Below are 18,921 nucleotides of genomic sequence, written 5' to 3'. Positions count from 1 at the left end.
GGTTTCACTTCGGATGCAATACCACCAGTTTCCATTTTAGATGAAAATATTGATGTCTGCAGCTACACTACATGGCCAAAAGTATGTGGACACCTGCCATCCAACCTCACATCTAAAATTATGGGAATTAATATGGAGTTGGTTCACCCTTTGCTGCTATAACAACCTCCACTCTTCTGGGAAGGTTTCATACTAGATGTTGGAGCATTGCTGCAGGCATTTGTTTCCATTCAGCCAGAAGAGCATTAGTGAGGTTGGGCACCGATTTGGTGATTAGCCCTGGCTCACAGTTGGCTTTCCAATTGATCCCAAAGGTGTTGGATGGGGTTAAAGTCAGGGCTCTGTGCAAGTCAGTCAAGTTCTTCCACACAATCTTGACAAACCCATTTCTATATGGACCTCGCTGTGTGCTCGGGGGCATTGTCATTCTAAAACAGGAAAGGGCCTTCCCCAAACTGTTGCATGGGAAGGAAAGAATTGTCTAGAATGCCATTGTATGCTGTAGCATTAAGATCTGCATTCACTGGAACTAAGGGGCCAAGCCCAAACCATGAAAAACAGCCCCAGACCAAGGGGTGTCCAGACACTATTGGTCATATGGCGTATATTAAAATGTATCTCCTGTCCCCTTTGTCCATTTCCTCTGATATTAGAAGAGCTAAATTTACTGAACGCTAACTGTTGCATTCTGGACCATGGTCTCAGGAAAAATTATACCTTGTCTGAGCACATGAGCACCACCAACAGAAAAGACAAATCTGACATCACTAAGTAGCCTGCAGCTAAAAGTAGATTGTAGTCAGCAGAGTTGGGGAAAGGGTACAGCCCAAGTTCAAGTTCCCTTGCCAACGGGAACTCGTTTCTCTTCTGTGTGGTAAAGTGGCTTTCTCTAAAATGACAACACGTGGTTTAATGCAAGTGACCCTGTGAACAGGCAACCTGCCAACACATCTGTGGGAATTTTATTAGAGACCCCAGATGCCGACTGTCTTAAGGACAGTATTAACAAAGAAGACTTAGCCCTGCTCACACGAAATCTAATATAACAACTTCTCTGAAAGTATTCGCCAGCTGCGTCTACCTCCTCTGGCTATTTCTGGCTTCCCTAGTTTCCCGCCTGGCTGACGTCAGCATAAAGTTATTTTCATGAATGGAGGGGGCGGTCACGAGGAGTCAGTGACGTGAATGCTTGCGGAAGCACAGAGTGGAATGCTGATACATTGTTGTTGTTTTGTAGTTAATTTAGATTTGGGATACATTTCGGTTCGGTGCTGGAAGCGTTCTCCCGGTTGTAACAACAAAGCCCGGCTCGTAACCGATCACAGCTCGAGAATTGCGCAATCCCGACACAAGCTATCCGCGTTCACAAGGTAAGGTGTACGAGCTTTTTGATAGTTACCGTATTTTGAAATTCCTGCTTAAGGTGCTGATGTTTACGTGAGATTCTAAGAATGTAGGGACAATATATGTGGGGAGCATGGGATCGCAAGATTAGTAACGACAAGTGAACCTAAATGGTGATCAACTTCTGATTATAGACAACAGGCGACATATAAAAAAAGTATTTTGGCAAAGTTTTGTAATAACAAAACCTCAGGTCTTATCATAGGGTACTTACGTGAACACGTGTTAGAAGGATCATATAATCTATGAATTAATCGTAATAAACGACACAAATTCTGGTAGCTTTTGGCTTAAATACATCCATTATTTTTTTCTATTTAAGTTAACATTTTGGACACCAGTTTGATAAATTTGACTACTTATGAAAACATGCGGTGGGAGAAAAAATATTTTCAAGTCATGAGACTGCTTTTGCATTATTGTGATGAATTTTAACTTACGGCGTTGCTAAGTTTGCGTTACAATATTAGCTAACATAAATATAGCCTAAGAAAGTCGGTAAGGTAGGTTTTTTTTACATTACGCCATAAGAAAACAACACGTGGTCTGCTTTTGGGAATTCTAGGACAAAGGGCACGATATTCAAGGAGACCCACCAAGAAGAAAGCGGAAAGGGGTCGGCCATAAAGAATGAAGTATGAGGCGTCTGTCCACTGTTCGAATCGTGGCAAAATGTAGTAGTAGAGCGTTTTCCTATAACAAGTGTCCCCGTGCGATAATTTCGGGAGATTTGGAGCAGGGAGGCGTGGTGTCATAGACTGAACTGGATTGTGTTGAGCAGCGGAGAGTAGCCCAGTGATCCGTATGCGGGCAAGTAAATGCATGAATAAAACGCCATTCGGCTTTGAACAGCTTCAGACGTTTCAGTGACGACAGACGACCTGATGTTTTAATTTAAGATTGGGCTACAGGCGATTAATACGGTTTGAATGTGAAAGAATCGCAGACTAACACTTACGTGTGTAATATAATAATAATAATAATAATAATAATAATAATAATAAATACATGTAAATTTAAATGTTGTGATACCTATTGGAATGCCGAGTTTGTTATGCTAATCTCATTGATTTCCCATAAAGAAATCATTAATAGTTAACCCATCTCAATAGTGACTATTTATTCACAGTGCTGGGAAGTCAGCAATATGTTTGACTTCTATGAGATGCAATTTGTGTTCGCATATGTGAGGACCTCATCAGAAGTGTTCTGATGGATGGAAAAAGGCTCTAAGATAAGATCAGCCCTACACCAATTTTCATTTGGGGTGGGTGTCATCGTGCGTGTGTGTGTGTGTGTGTGTGTGTGTTCTGGTCCAAATGCTTTTACTACAGCAATAAGCTACTCCTCTGTAGGAAAGGTGAGTCATGTTTGATATATGATTCATTTAATTGTGACACATGGCAGGTTTTTCCTCTGCCGTTTCATTAAATCTGAAAGATGCAGGTGGCCTGTGGACCATGATTTGATATGTCAATCATTGGTGAGGAGAATATTGCACAGGGCAGTGGAGGATGTTATAGTGTTGTGGCACAAGCAAGTGTGTAAGTGCGGTCTGAAGGAATGCTCCATTTCGAAGAACTGGAGACCCGTATTACAGTTCAGACATTTATGTTTGCCATATTAGGCTTGCTTGACTAGCCTTGAATAAACTGTATATTTTAATGTAGAAATATCAAAGTAAGCACCTGCGATCTTGGCCTCGAATCTCGAACCGTTGCAGTTCCTCGCTGTCGGAGAATTTGAGAAAGCGCTACCCTATTCAAAAAAAGAAAAAAAAAGAAAAGAAAAGCCTGCTACCAAACTTTCATTCTGATTTCTAGATTTAGAGAAATTGGCATAGAGGATAAAGAAGTAAAACACGCACGCGCACACACACGCACACAACCACAGCTGCTGTCATATTTCTGCACTGATTCTATGTCTCTGGCCGGCGATCAAATTATTTGCCTTTTGACCTTTGCTGTCATTGTGGTCTATGTGGGAGACGTGGAAGCAAGTTCTCATCAGAAACTGACAGAAGTTTAGGGGTGTTGTACAGTGCGTGCCTGGTTTTATTCTGACAGGGTGAATATGAGTCACTGGCAAAAAAAAAAAAAAAAAAAAAGTGTCTGTTGTGGTGGCCTCCGCCTCCCTGCTTTCTGCTCCTTTTTAAATAAACGCGTTGGCGCAATGCACTATCGTAGGAAACTGAGCAGTGAGACTGAGGTTACAGCGGAGGATTCTTTTCATTTTGTTTGTTAAAGTTTATCAGTTTACGGATTTCGCCGATCATCGAATGAGATTCGCATAACAGGCACTGCAGTGCAGCACATGCATTATCGGAGAAAGTGCGGTTTTCAGGTTAGCATTCACAATGACGCGTGAAATGCCGTTTTGTACGAATGTGCATCATTCTCACAACTCTTCAAAGAGGCCAGATTCACGATGAAACTCCCAATATGAGATCAAAGCAGTTTATGTGGTAATAGATAATGGCTTCCCATAATCAGTGTGGTTTCAGAGAGATAAGCAAACAGTTGCTCTGAAAGTGCAGTGACACGACTGAGGAGTGCTTCATGCATACTTAAAAACACAACGCGGTCAATGTTTGAAATGTACATTAGCCTGTCTCTCTTTCTCGGAGTAAGTCCAAAAGTAATCCCCTCAGCTACAGCCCATCCCGTTTAGGTCGAACGCGTCCCATATTCAAAGGCTCAGTCCGATGAACGAAATGATGCCTTCTGAGGCGGCTTCTTGAACTACTTTCAGGAAGAGAAAAAAAAACGCTGTCAAAACATTTACCGCCGTCTCAATGAAAACAGCGCAGTAGAGGGGAACATGCCCAAGCACGTGGTGTTATGCGCTCCCTTCTCCAGCACTCAGCATATGGTCACAAGCCGTTAGGGCCATTTCCCAGAATTTGCATGTGGCATTTCCCCGCCTCAGCGAATGGCTTAATGGATCCAAGACCAATTCCTTCACCACTTTATGGTCTAGGAACGCGGAGGAAAGGGAATTAGTGTGCGAGATTTGGCAGCAGGCGACACCGATTCAGTCCAGGGCATCCTTCCACCAGTTTTGTGCAGCTCTGCCTGACCAATGGAACGTTCTCTTTCCTGTCTATCATTCCAGAGGAATGTGTACACACCCGCGAAGGCGTTACATCCTCAGATGTAAGGCACGGTAATTAGCAACGACCGCGTTTGTTTTTGTCATTGTAAATTCAGCCCTCTGTAATGGCTTAATTCCAAACTCAATTCACGCATGGATGGAGCGCGGATGGAAAACAAAGAAACCGAACGCTACTGGCTAGCGTTTGCCGCGCTCTGTGCTCCTCAACCCCCTGGGGTTTGTGTGAATCTCTGAACTGGCTTCCCCTCATGTGAAAAAAATGGTCATATTTTCCTCCGTTCTTCGCGTGCTTGGAATTCCATTCGGTCTGCGTGACTCGGGTTGGAAGGTAGAGCGGAGCAGATGCCTTCCTCTCATCATCCGTTTAAGCCATAGGCCTCAGCCTGTGGCCAAGCTGACCGCTTCCACGCATCCTCAGGCTTTTCCTTCCGTCCGGTAAAAACATCCTGGATTTTCTAAGATTGCTATTTTTTTTTTTTACGATTTTCTTTTCAGTAGCGAGGACGTAATTCCTCGCTGTCTGTGCTTGGAGTTACCACCAGTAAACAGCGTGACTCACGACTGTGCTATGCTCTCCCTTTACGTAATGTTGTACAAAACCTGAAGACATCTGAAGAGGGGATGGGGGCTTCTCCATCCCTCCTTTCAGCGCAGAAAATCCTCACTGCGAGCCAGAGACAATGGTGTAGACAAAACCTCTCGAAGTTAGCCTTATCCCTGGCTTTGCCCGAGGATTTGTTTGCAAAAGACTAACATATTTCAGTTCTTGCACAACGTTTTTTTTGTCACTTTCAGTGACAGCTGGGTAGTAATGTTGTGCAAGTAAAGACGCAAAGTAATAGCTACTGTACATACATGCTCATTTGGGGCCGTTGAGTTTCACAACTTGCAAAGGTATCAGATAATTTAGCACTCGGTTAAATGTAATTACAATGTCTTTTTTGTATGTCTTTTTCTTGCTAATTACCTGGCTTTGAATTGTTCATAACTGTTTCATAACAGTGTTGTTGTTTTGTATGGATTGTTATGTTTTTCACAGTATTTTGCCTTTTAATGTCATTATACACCGATTCCTATTATCCACACTCTACTAAGTATTGCAGAATAAAGCACTTTCATTTAGACATAGGTCATAATTGCGATATGACCTATTGTGTTTTGTTTGACATTGCTCATGCACAGTAGTAAACTGGACATATTTGCATAAAAGCCTTTCCTTGAAAAGGCAAAATCCTTGTCAAAATCCTCAATGATAATTATTGCTATAGAAGTTTCAGAAATATGTTCATACTTTCCAAACTACTCTTTTTGATTGAGACTTCACCTATTCTCTGTCAGTACTCTTGTGTTTCAAATATGCAAAATAAGTTCACTGAAAACTTGTGTTAGTGTTTTGAAGAGTTCAGCAATCAATTGGAAAGTCTTAATATGAGTGTTTGTATCTTGTGACTGACTGCCTGGTCTATGTATTTGCAAATTTGAGATTAGCTGTTATTTAAATTATGGATTTTTTTCCAAAATACAATACTGGCTACACTCTGATAGAAGTTGTGGACTTGTATATTGATGTTACAGCTGAGGGAATTCCTGAACTGAAAAATCACGATAAAAACTGACAGAAGGAATTAAAACCTACAAAAGAGTTGGCAGAGTTGATAACTAATCTATTAGGCTACAACGTGCATATGCATAGACTTGGCTTCAACTGAAAAGGAAAACTTGTACCATTTTAAAAAAAAACCAATGTGAAAAATGTCATTTTGTCTAGGAACTGAACACAGGCCTACCTCCCTGCATGGAAAGTTTGATTAATGAACCTAAGCTTTAAATGACTTGTTGCATCCAGTGACTTGTTCATGTTTTAATGGTTCGTTTTGTTTCCCTTATTTGAGGGGGAGTCACGCAATAAATGCCAGATAACAAATAAATAAATAAAAAAAAAATTAAAAGAAAAAAGATAAAATAAGACTTCTGAAGATCGTTGTCAACGTTTGGAAGTCTCACCGTACAGCGTACCCAGTGGAGATGGCGAAATAAGCCGCGGGCAGCTTTGATCACAGGTTCTGTCTGGAGTTTCTCTGTCAAGGTTAAGCAAGGCTCCGCTCACTGGAATGCTGTGTATTCGCGGTGGCGCGGTAAGCCAGCCATGCGTGGGCGGAGCGAGCCCTGCCACTCTCGGACCTGTTTACGCTAACCGTGGACGTGCGGGCGCATAGTTATTTGGCGATGAACCGCGGTGCTCGTTGAGCTAACGAAACAGCAGGCTGGACGGGCAGACTTGCCCTCTGTGTTCCTATTTTATCCGTCTTCTGGTCTTTGAATATGAACGCTAGCTTGCTTTTGGGGATACACAAGTAGGTTAAATGTCACCAAGTGAGGAATGGAGTGAGACTGAAAGTGCTTTTTGAAGAACGTTAATTAAAGACAACATGCATTTATAAATGTGTAAAATATAATAATGATTTTAAAAAAAAATAAAAAAAAATGTTCCTCTTCTCCTTTGGTTCAAAACTACTTTGTGATACCCGGTGCTGGTCAAAAATATTTTTTATTATTATTCATGTTCCATTAGCTTCGCAACTTCTTGGAAACTTAGGCCTGTAGCCTACTTACTTAGCTATTGAGGTTCTGACACTATGCACTCTCTTTAAATAAGAGTAATATTATTTAGTTCAGTGACATTCATCGTTTCTCATCAAATATAGTTGGCTATAAAAACAACAAAAATACACTGCCTATTTTCCTCCACAGAGAATGAAATGGCAGTTTTGAGGTATGACTTAGGTATAAAAGGAAGAAAGTCTCTGTGGAAAATAAGAGTCAGGCTGGCGCGTTACCGCGCGTGATCGAACCCGGGACAAGCCTACTCTTGTGTTTGAGCCGCCCTCGACGTTCAGCCGTGTCAGCTCTCCGGACACATGGGCTGTCTGCGTCCCCGCTGCCGCCCGCATGATGTAGCCTACGCGGCCCGATACCGGGCGATGACGTAATCGTCACATCTCCCATGACAGTCAGACTTTTTTGTTATTTTATTTTTATCCAGTTTACTTCCTGCATTCACATATAGACCTCAGGCTGTTTTCGTTTCCTGCAGTGTGACTGCAGCACGAGGCTTAGAAGACCGTGTTTGCCGAGAGCCAATCGGAAGCCTGAAAAAGTGTCAGAGGCTAGGCTACCGTATATGTGAAGGTGAAAATACGTGCTTTATGTGTCTCTAATAATAACTGCACTTCTACAATAAGTTGACTTGTTATCTGACTGGTTGCCTCATTTGCTCTCTGTTATATTTATATATCTCCCTAGGTTCAGTGAAGTCATTAATTTTTCAGTATTGCAATGTAGCCCTTGTTTTAAAGTATGCAGATCTGATTATGTAAAATATCTGATAGACATTGGAATTCTGCACGCATTCTTTGCAAATCTGTTGGGAGGTTTAATTTCACACTTGAAAACTTTTTGTTTTTGGCACTAAGAACCAAGTGTTGAACTCTGTGCAATTTTTAATCATTTACCAGACAAAAAACAAAAACAGAAAACCTTGTATTACTATTTGGGGAAAAATAAATCGAATGCGTCGGGCGCACATTAAAATTCCCCTGCAAAGCAGCTATGTACGTGCTAAATATGTCTAACCAAACATTTCACTGATATTGTCTCTGTCTTCTAGACACTCCATAGCTTGTAAACCCAAAGTATGTTGTGAGTGAAAGCAGGTCTACACTAAAGTGTGTGCGCCTGTGTCTGTGTGTGTGCGCGCGCGCATTAAAATATTCAGTGTTAAATAAATTCTCACAGGGTGCATATGGTCCCTGTTGGACTGAGATGTACTCCGTTAGGTCTGAATTAACGCCGGGCATTTTACTGTGTGCGAATATTCACCGCCCGTCTTCCACGGCTTCGCTCTGAGAAAAAAAGGTCTGTGCGACTCTCCCTGCACTCTCCCTCTCCTCCCGCTGAAAACTGAAGCTGGAGGAGCCCGGTGTTCCGGAGGTTTCTCGGGCCTCCGCGAGTCGAAGGCGGCGCGGAGCCGTAGAACGCGCCTGTTGTTTCTGTGGAAGACGTAATAAAAGCAGGGGACTCGGGGCTTCAGCGTTTTTTTTTTTTTCCGCTCAAAGGCGGTAAAGAGAAGATTGGAGGGCGGGGGGGAGAGGGGTGTTTGGAAAGCGAAGAGCTCAGCGAATTAGGGAATTCCAAGGAAACAAGGAGGCCTCTAAGACTTTTCAGTAACATCCGAGGCCCCTCGCGGGGGGGGGGGGGGGGGGGGGGGTGGGGGTTGGTGTTTTTCCAGTGCTGGGGTTCCGGGGCATTGCCTGGAAAGCCACACACAGGGTCTCCCCCCTGATGCAACCCTTTCCGAAAGCAGGCTCTCTGAGCCAAGCTGCTGTCTAGGAATTTTCTCTTGCTCTCTCCCTCCTCCGCACCGCGTTCTGATTGGTCGACGGCTTGCCGTGTGATGTGCGTATCCCGGGCTTTTCCCTTTTCCCGGAACCGAGGAAAATTTTGCTCCCTGACGCACAATTTACCGGATGAACGGAGATACGACTTCAGGAAAGTGTCCGCAGGGGATAGTGAAATTATACCCAGCCAGGCGATGAGTAATTAAAATCACTAAGAAGCATTTTTTTCCCTCACTGTTTGGGAGGAAGAGTGATTTAACACAGTCTTTCATTGTATTATGTCAAGATATGGTGTACCTTTGGAGCTAGTCAAACAATTATCTCATCCTGATGGTAACTTAAGGAAATGAATAAGCACACACATCACCAATGCGGTTTACACAAGGCAAACCAGATGGACAACTTGGTGCTTGAAAGGAGACCACATATACACGTGTATGTAAACATGCTGCCAAAGACGGTTCATCTTCCATTATAACATACCGCTCTCCTTACTGTTCCTGTGAATGAGTTCTAAAGATGGCTGCTCTCTACCACTGTAGGCCTGGAATGAATTTAGATTATGAATTATTTCCAAATACATTTTAGGACACATCACTCATTATATGTATAAAAACCAAATAAGCAAGAGTCTCCATGCTGAGGAATATCCATTAATACCTGCTTTTAAAGAAGCTCTTTCTGTTTGACACTACAAAGATCAAACTATTTGCAAAATAGCATGAGCCAGTTATACTGTTAGTAAACAGCCTTAAACCAAACTGGTGTATTTCACAGTTGATCTCTTTTTGTAAGCAAAGGAGAGCCATTTCTTGTAAGGGAAAATTGAATTATTAACTTTGAAATAGGCTACTCTTTGATATGTTTGTAGGTCCTTTTCTGTACAACATGTGAATCGCCCAAACTTACTTTTAAAAACCTAATGAAACATACATGGATACACCATAGCATGACGCTCAGATATGAGAGTTAAAATTCTGAATATATAGATCAGGCGGGCTACCGAATCTTCTTATTGATTCAAGGTGCATCACTAATTTTAGGGAATTTCATGTATCCAGCTGTAATGTGAAATGTGCAAGTCAGCGTCTGCTAAGGACATTTGCTAAGTAAATAAATAATGTAATAAAACATAACGCACGCTACATTATGAGGATATTTAATTATTTGAATATGGGGCAAACTTTAGCTTCCCATTTGAATAAACCAACAAAGTTCCGTCCACCGGATGCATTAAGCGCGTCTCAGTGGAGCCGGGGAATAATCCACTGCCTAATGTAGCCTAGTATCGCTCCACTCAAATCGTCGAGCTGGCAAAAATGACTGTCATCGCACCGGCTAAATATAACGGCCAGAGTTAAGTGAGGACATGCAGGCAGGATAGCCCAGTGCAACAGGGTAGGTCTTTCTCTTTCAAGTCCACAACCCTGAACCCGATAACGAACGTCGTCTCGGAGCAAAAATACAACAATGACCGCGCGGGGGAAACAATGTCTCCATGACACTTAGCTTCTGGAATGTTCCAATCTGTTCGTGTGCAAATCTGCACGGCTTTCTACCGCCATCAGTTCTACGTTTCACCTTCTTGCAGTTAACATGTACGGGGAGCTCGTGAAGGCCAATGTATAGCCGTTGTACCTATGGCCTATTAACATGTTTGCGGTTTTTAACTTGTGACGGTGATATGGTTATTCCAGTTTTTACAATACTGGCAAATGACTGTTATCTTGGAATCACATCACGGGACGCATGGATTTCGACGTGACCAGATTTTTTAGACATTCGTTGAGTTTTATGATCACAGATAACCAGTTTGGTAATATCGCAATCTTTCTTATCTTGAGCGCTTCCTCGTCATTTCAGAATAATAATAATAATAATAATAATAATAATAATAATACAATCTAATCTTTATTCTCTTGGCCTACACATTTTCTTCATATCATACCCAGAAATAAAATAGGTGGCCTAGAGAGCCTTTTAATGAGCCAATATGAAATAATAACTTATAAATATTACAACGTAGCCTGACAAAAACATATCGAATCACGCAGATGTTTTTTTTTCCATTAAAGAAATTAATAAACTTAACACACATAAAGCCAATATTTTCATGTAAATGAAACTGACAAATACTTTCAGCAGATTCTGCAGTTTTAAAGGGTAAAAATTGTGAAACCTTTTCAGTCCCTGGCGCTGTTGCCACTGTACTTTTGAGCATATATGTTTAGTCGAACCTGTATTTCAAGGTCTGAAAAATGGCTGCGCATGTTGTTGGCATGTAGATTGCTGTCAGTCACTGCATATTCATTGCATTCATTCGTAAAGTCACCATGTTGGGGAACAATACAAATGTGGACTGGCGCTGAGTAAATGAGTGTCCAGTTGTGTTACTTCTTGACCGTGGGGAAAACTCTGTGGTCAAAACGACACACAATCATAATTTTATAGGTTGTGGCTGCCTGGTTTTCTTTCTTACCAAGTCTTAAATCTGCAACATACTTCGTTCACTCACCCAGCAGCTGTACATATGAACAGATAAATCACATAGTAGGCTATTAACAATTATTAACATAAATATAGTTTGATATATTATGCTATTATTTCCTTGACTGCAGTGGTCAAATGAGACTCATTAATGAAAAATATCACATCATGGGGTCAAGATGATAAAAATGAATCAGGAGCCTATATCATTTGCGTTTATGTGGTAGTATATCATTTATAGATGTACACATGCGTGCTCTGACCTTGTGTTTAATATAGTATGTAGTGTCAATTCCTTCAAATAAGACCACCTGCTGGGTAAGCCTATATCACTCCTCAGGTCTTTAAACTGCATTAGGCTTTTAATTCATGCCATGTGTTCGCCAGGGTTATGGTCTTCTTTAATGTTAGGAGAGTCATGTGACTTTACTCTCCCACGCCCCTTTATTGCTGCCATAGGCTCTGGGCATCTCCACAGCAGGGGTCTCATATTGACACGGGTCAGGGGAGATTGGGTCCTGAAGTGGAATGTGGACAGCAGCTCTCTGTTTCAAAAGACAGAGTGGCCACTTTGTTTCCAGCATGGCACGTCTCCAAAGCTCATTATCAACTGCAGCGATGTCTATTAAAAACCTCTCCGGTTAAAATAGCCCGGGATGAGAGGTCAGACAAAAAAAACCTCTCTCGTAAAAATAGCCCGGGATGAGAGACGAGACAGAAAGACAGCAGCCTTGTGGGGACCAATTCCTGCCCCAGTTACAGGGCAGCCTCTTGAACCGCGTGCTAAAACACTGAAGCTGTAAACAGAAGCTTTCGTTCTCTGGCTTGTGCCTGACGGCGCGACACTGACATCTGCTGGCAACTTTAAATTGTACAACAGTTATAAACAGCTGATTCAATTGAAGCGGTGTGTGCATCACAGTATCACAGATGCCAGCTTACACCTGAATGTTCAGTTGTCGCACCAAAATGCAGGCATGCTTTAATTGAGATGAGTATTTATTGTCCTTGTTATGCCCTCGTAGGCTCTTTGGAAACTGAACATATAATGTACAGGAGCCCAACGATAACATAAGCAAAAGTGGTTTTATTAACATGAACAAAAAATAAACAGATCGGGGCAAAAAAAATGGATGAAGTGCATTAGGCCAACCACGCAATGGGCCGTTGGATCTAGTGCCACCTCAGAAACTACAGAAACAAAACAAAAAGACGCGTAACAGTCTTCTGTATTCCACTCATTTAAAATCTGTTTTAGAAGACTGCGTTTTGAGCGTACGTTGATTTAAAGTGAAACTAATTTAATTTGCCCGTGTCTCTCTCCCTCCCTGTTTTGTTTTCTAGCTATATGTCTGAAGGATTCTGGCCAGCTGAATGCATGCAGGGTATGACGTCTAATTGTAAAGCGAGCAAGGCATTAAAGGTAAGCACACGTACGCGCGATCACACTGGCGATAAGGCCACTGAAGAACATTTTTACTGTCCCATTCTTGACCAATTGGGTATAACAGTATGGACATATTCAATGTTACACATGGTCTACATGCAGTATACACAAGCCTGAAAGTGTTATTCCATGTTAAAAATAAAAAATAAAAATTATTAATAAGAATATGAGAACGAGGGTTTGGTCAATTTGTAAGCTGAGTAAGCTTGATAATAAAGACAGAATGGGCTCTGATGCTAAGAGGATTGGCAGCCAAAAGACTAGCATCCTCTCAGCCTATAAATTGATAAAAACTTTCACATAACCTTGTATCTCCATTTTATTGCATTTTTTTTATAGAACGCTTTCTAAATCAGTGGGCTACTGAAGGGAAATGTCAATGTTTCATGGCCCTGTAATTAATAACATTTATTCAAAGCACTATATCTAACAGGCTTAGATACAGAGTGTAAAACCAGGGAGTGGAACAAAATTAAATTCAGTTTGCGAAATTAAAATGGCCCGTAATGTTCTACGGAGATTTTCCATATAATTAATTGCATTTAAATTAATTTCCCAAACTGAACTGAACGCTAATCCTGGTAACTGAAACTGACTAATGAAATGCGATATTATACGATAGCAAAATGGCGTTTCCGGTTACTAGAGAAGTTGCGATTTTCGAGATGCCAGGTTTGTTTAGTAAGCCGGCGATTAGAGAAAAGTTTATGGTGGAAAGGCGCAAGGCTTTCTTGGCTGTCTCACGGTGTGCAACTGACCCCCCCCAGGTAAAGAAGGAGGCGGGCGAGAACGCGCCGGTGCTCAGCGATGACGAGCTGGTGGCTATGTCGGTGCGCGAGCTCAACCAGCACCTGCGCGGGCTGAACAAGGATGACATGGCCCGGCTCAAGCAGCGGCGGCGGACGCTGAAGAACCGCGGCTACGCGGCCAGCTGCCGCATCAAGCGTGTGACGCAGAAGGAGGAGCTGGAGAAGCAGAAGACCGAGCTCCAGCGCGAGGTGGACAAGCTGGCCCGCGAGAACGCCAGCATGCGGCTGGAGCTGGACGCCCTGAGGGCCAAGTACGAGGCCCTGCAGTGCTTCGCCCGCAGCGTCACCCGCTCTCCCCTCTCCCCCGGGAAGGTGGGCGCCACCAGCGTCATCACCATCGTCAAGTCGGCCAACCGCGGCCCTGGCTCCACCCCTTTCTCCGCCCCTTCCTAGGGCTGGCGGGGTGGGAGGGGAGGGGCGGGGTCTGTGGGGGGGGGGGGGGTTGGTTGGCCGCTTGTCGTTACTCCGACTTCGAAAAACGAACTCCCCTCCCCGCACCGGCAAGGCAGCTGTTTACAATGTTACTCCCTCCCCCGAAAACAGATCCGCGTGCTTATTAATAAGCAAGATACTTGATACGACCGAAGAGCAGGAGTGGCCAGCCCTGATTCTGGAGAGTTTCCCTGGCTATTCAGTACTTAATTGATTAGATAAAGTAGTTCCTCGTGGCTGAACTGGTTGCTAATGTTTTTGGTAGAAACGAAAACCCAGCCAGTCATGTGACTCTCCAGGACCAACGTTGGGTACTCCTGACCTAAGATAGCACTGGGTTGAGACAGGTTTGACTGGGCCTGTGGTTTCTAGTTTTTCCTATAGAGAACAGAATAATATATTACCATTATAGTATGGTTAGTAGTAGAGCAATACCATATTGAGTACTAATCTTTAATTCAAACCGTGTAACTGTTGGACGACCTGAAACTGTTGCTAATGGACGAAACAGTGCATGACGAAAGCTGTACATTGTGACGCACATTCACTGTAGGCTGCTGTAGGTGTGAACGACAGGAGAGGGACCACCGTGGCGCTGACGGTATACTGAGGGCTGTCCTCTAAAAAACGTCAGTAGCATGTAAATATCATGCAATTTCTAATGCAGTTTCAGAATCATTTAAAAAAAAATTCTGAACAAAAGTTAGCTAATAAGCAGACAAGGAAGTACGTAGTTGGAAGTACCAAGTCAATAACTCCTATATATATATATATATATATATATATGCATCCAATTCCATGCTGTCACTGTCTCATTGAACAGATTTAAATACTTTTTAGTGTTTTTGTTGGAGTGTGTTATACACAGAAAATTAAATTAGACAGGAAGCAAAGCTATAGGAAAAGAGGCCAGCTTTCTTTGACTTGGCTAATTTATCGTATATGAAATACTAATCTTTGCATGGCACTTAATACACAGCTGTTTAATCACAGTATAAAAGTTTAAAAAGCACTTGCCAGGGATATATTTTTGAAATGGATATTGTATGACCAGAGGATGCCTTTAGCACCTCTGAGTGAAATTAGGCCTGTTCGTTTTCTGAAATTAAAATCAGAATAAAGGTCTGTTTGAAGCCTATAATAAATCAATATGATCTATATTTTTTACAAACCTAAAATAATGATAGCCTTAGGGGTGGGGGGGGGGGGGGGGGATCATTTGATGTACGTTATCTTAACAGGAAGAGCACTTGCTTTTTTATGATTACTAGTTCTGAACTCTCACAACTGATCTCATATTTCATGGTGGGTAATCCATATTGGATAAAGTGATAAGATTAGATGCGCTATCTTGAGATGTAAGCCTTATCCAGTTATTACCTGTATATTACAGATTTAAACTGCTCTGTGCTATTTTACCTTTGCCACACACACAAAAAAAAAAAAAAAGCCAGCAAGCTTCCGACTGCAGTTCGCACCACTGTGAGGAGAGTTACAGCCTCTGAACACCATTCCTGCCATTGGGTCGCCAGACTCGACACCGCCAGTGTTGGAACCGTTTTTCCAATATGTGGTCATATTTAGACTCAGACACTATTGTAGGAGTGATGTCAAACTCCACTGTCTCTTCTGGTTTTTGGGGAATTTCAGCAATTATCTGATCAATCAAACTCAGCGATTGGCTAAAGAGTCCGCGCACTTAGATTCCAAGGCCTAAAATCGTTGCTGACCGAAGGAAAATCACGAAAACCTGCAGATGCCGCTGCCGTCCAGGTCCTGAGTTTTGACACCAGTGCTGTTGAGAGAACTTTCTTCTGAAAACTAGTGAAATGGAAGAGAGGACATGATGTGAACTCTGAAATATTTCCAGAGGATGTGTGAATTCTGAAGTCAGTTCTAGACCTCCCTCACTGCTGGCATTCATTGGTTCTTGGCAGCGTACTCTGTGTTTCGTCATGCAAACCACTGATCTATATGAATGTACTGGATGGAGGGTTGCACATGCCTGCATCTTTTGTTAGAAAAAGCACTGTTCACTCACTCGAGCCAATGATTGTAGTCGGTTTCCATAGAGTTATCAAACTCTACAGACTTTTTGTTATATTTTACATCATTATTGTATTATAAACTATAATTAAATGCACTTATTGAAATGATTTTAATGGCAAATTTAATTAACTTTAATTTGTCAGAGGCTTAAAGTGGCTATCGTGCTGTTCCCTCAATCCAGTACGCTACTGTAGACCGGTGGTGGAATTTCATCGCGTTGCCGAGTCTGACTCGTGATTGATGATGTCGTGCTTTGAGGCTCTCATATTCCGCGGTAATTGCTCTTTATCGCCCCCCTGGTGATATGTTTCAGAGCTGCAGGGGACTTTGCTGTTTGGCCCACTGCTTTGCTAACAATGGTCATGGCTGAGTTCTTATAATTGCCATTTTTTTATTCCCACATTCATTTTGTGTGTATGATCACATCTGAATATTACTTGTAAGGTTTTTTCTTTGCTGCTTGACATGCAATGCATTTGGAGTGAAGTACTCATAATGTAACTTGCCCCCTTAAAATAGTGATATTATTTGACATATTACCTTTGGTAGTAACTGCATTTCTCAGAGTATATTGCAGGATGATTGACAAGGAGTTATGCTTTGGATAATCATATATCCAGTGGCCATTGATAAGAGCACTACACTCCACATCAGAATGTAAACGCTCCAAAGGAACGGGCACATTTATGACTAATTATTAGACAGATACATTTTCACATATGTTGCTCATTACAGTTTTTGTTGAGAGAAGCTGAATGACAACTGGACTAAATGAATAAAGTGGATGTGATTTCAAAGATTGTCCTTGATTGGATTGTCCTTGATTGGATAATGCAGTCCTTGACGTGCTACTCTGAAAATTCACACTGATTAGACAGAAGGCCTTTTTTTGTCTGGGACAGGACTCCCCATGAAACAACGCTCATGCCACAAAATGATCCTTTTCAGGTGCCTTTGATTTATGAATGAATCTTGGAGTAAAGTTTTTGTATGTAAAATGTTTAGACTGGCAGAGCAGCTTTTGGGCATAAAAGCTGCATTTTCTGTAGACTGTTGCTGTTGTACCCAGTGTCCTTAGTGTCAAAAAGTTTATTTGTATGTGTCACTATAGAAAATGTATACAACATTAACAAAACATCCCTTTGACAAATGAACCACTGTGAAAAATCCTGACCTTTTTTTTTTTTGTTGTTGACAGAAACAGGGTTCTTGCCAGATGTAAATTGCCTCTCGGTTTTTAACGATGAGCGTCTGTTCCCTCACCTTTAATCTGATGGAATTGCACCAGCTGGTTGAGGTGTGTTTGAAGTCCAGCAATGAAACAGGGGGAAAATGCAAATGACAGAACCCTGTTCACTGCAGCCAATGTGCAAGAATGCTAAATGTGCAACGTGCTCGTGCATAAGCAGCCATAGTGGGCTTTGCCACTGATGTGCACCAGGGTGGGGCCCCATTCTCTTTTTGCTGTATAAACCTGGAACACAAATCAAAACTCATTCCACCAACTGACAAAATACCTGTAATAATTCAAGGAGATTTTTGAATTAATTGAACTGTATTTTCCGGAATTTTTTTAATTAAAATTGAACTTACGCCAATTCTGAGGAGCGTACAAACTTAGGAGCAGGACCATCAGACAAGGTGGAGGAGAAACGTGTTTTGAGCCACAGCATTTGAGTGTGTGTTGGTTTTCCTCCCTTAGCGATGAAGTCATTTTATATAGGCAGGTTAGAAACGGTATTGGGGTCGACCATATAAAGAATTGGATACTTATCCTCTCCTCTGCGTGGCCTTTCAGACTGTTGTAGTATATTTTATATCTCGTACATTCACAAATATATATTTGAAGTATATGTTTTATTATTTTTTTCTCAGTTTTTAAAGCTATTTGCCATGAATACACATAGGAATGTTAACACATATGGTCTACATAGAGCAGTGTTTTTCAACCCAGGTCCTGGGGACCCACTGCCTTGCATGTTTTAGATGTTACCCTGGCCCAACACACCTGATTCAAATGAATCAGGTGTGTTGGAGCAGGGAAACGTCTAAAACATGCAGGGCAGTGGGTCCCCAGGACCAGGGTTTAAAAACACTGACATAAAGCATAAGTCGCCTAGAAATTCAAGTAAAAGCTCCAGGACTCATGAAGTATGCTGCTGTAGATGACTATTTTGTATACGTAAATGTTAAAAATGAAAAGGTATTGGGTGGGGAAACAAGAATATTTATCGTACTTAGCAGAGTAAATTGAAAGATTTTCTGCCTTGAATTTAGAAACTCATTGATACTCGAATAGGAGTTTAGCAATAGATGCAAAGCCACAATAGATAGTCTTTTGTGCAGTTTTGAAATAATGTAGTGCTCCGTATAGCATTATTGCTAATGGTGACTGTAAATAACAACACGGAAAAGCAGCAGAAACCGTCATACTCTAAATGTATTACTTCATTATTATGTTTATATCTATTTTATTTGGACCTTTTATATTTATTTTTGTTTGGTTTTTTTTATTTTATTCTTTTTATTTGTGATATCTAAGTTATTGGATTTCATTTACGTCCGTTCCAGTTTTACGATGAACCGCCCTCATGTGAAAGTGCTAAATCATTCGCTATTTCAGGTTCAGACTGAAAACAAGTAAATTATTGCTGTAAATACAAATCTGCTGTTTGTGTATTTTTCTAATTGTACTTTTCAATAAAGACTTTTTTTTTTCCTCATGGAGAGAGTTGGAAGTGTGCATCTATCTGTAAGCAGAAATGTAAAAGTGAATCACTGG

The 18,921-nt window shown here is 41.7% G+C and overlaps 1 protein-coding gene across 2 annotated transcripts; it reads left to right on the top strand.

The window, feature by feature from the left end:
- Positions 1–1,161: 1,161 nt before the first annotated feature.
- On the top strand, positions 1,162–18,862 carry mafk (v-maf avian musculoaponeurotic fibrosarcoma oncogene homolog K). 2 transcript variants are annotated; one of them, XR_010326621.1, is made up of 4 exons: positions 1,162–1,370; positions 12,747–12,825; positions 13,617–18,093; positions 18,217–18,862. XR_010326621.1 is itself a non-coding variant. In XM_064315168.1 (3 exons), the coding sequence occupies exons 1-3, from the start codon at positions 1,186–1,188 to the stop codon at positions 14,049–14,051; spliced, it is 699 nt and encodes a 232-aa protein (XP_064171238.1). In that variant the 5' UTR covers positions 1,162–1,185; the 3' UTR covers positions 14,052–18,862. The 2 variants fall into 2 exon arrangements, 1 of the variants encoding a protein (XP_064171238.1); XM_064315168.1 differs by having other exon boundaries at positions 13,617–18,862.
- Positions 18,863–18,921: the final 59 nt, after the last annotated feature.

Source organism: Anguilla rostrata, chromosome 17 (assembly GCF_018555375.3).
Source record: "Anguilla rostrata isolate EN2019 chromosome 17, ASM1855537v3, whole genome shotgun sequence".
In the NCBI taxonomy this organism is placed as follows: Eukaryota; Metazoa; Chordata; class Actinopteri; order Anguilliformes; family Anguillidae; genus Anguilla; species Anguilla rostrata.
This window is presented reverse-complemented; position numbering and strand designations above follow the sequence as displayed.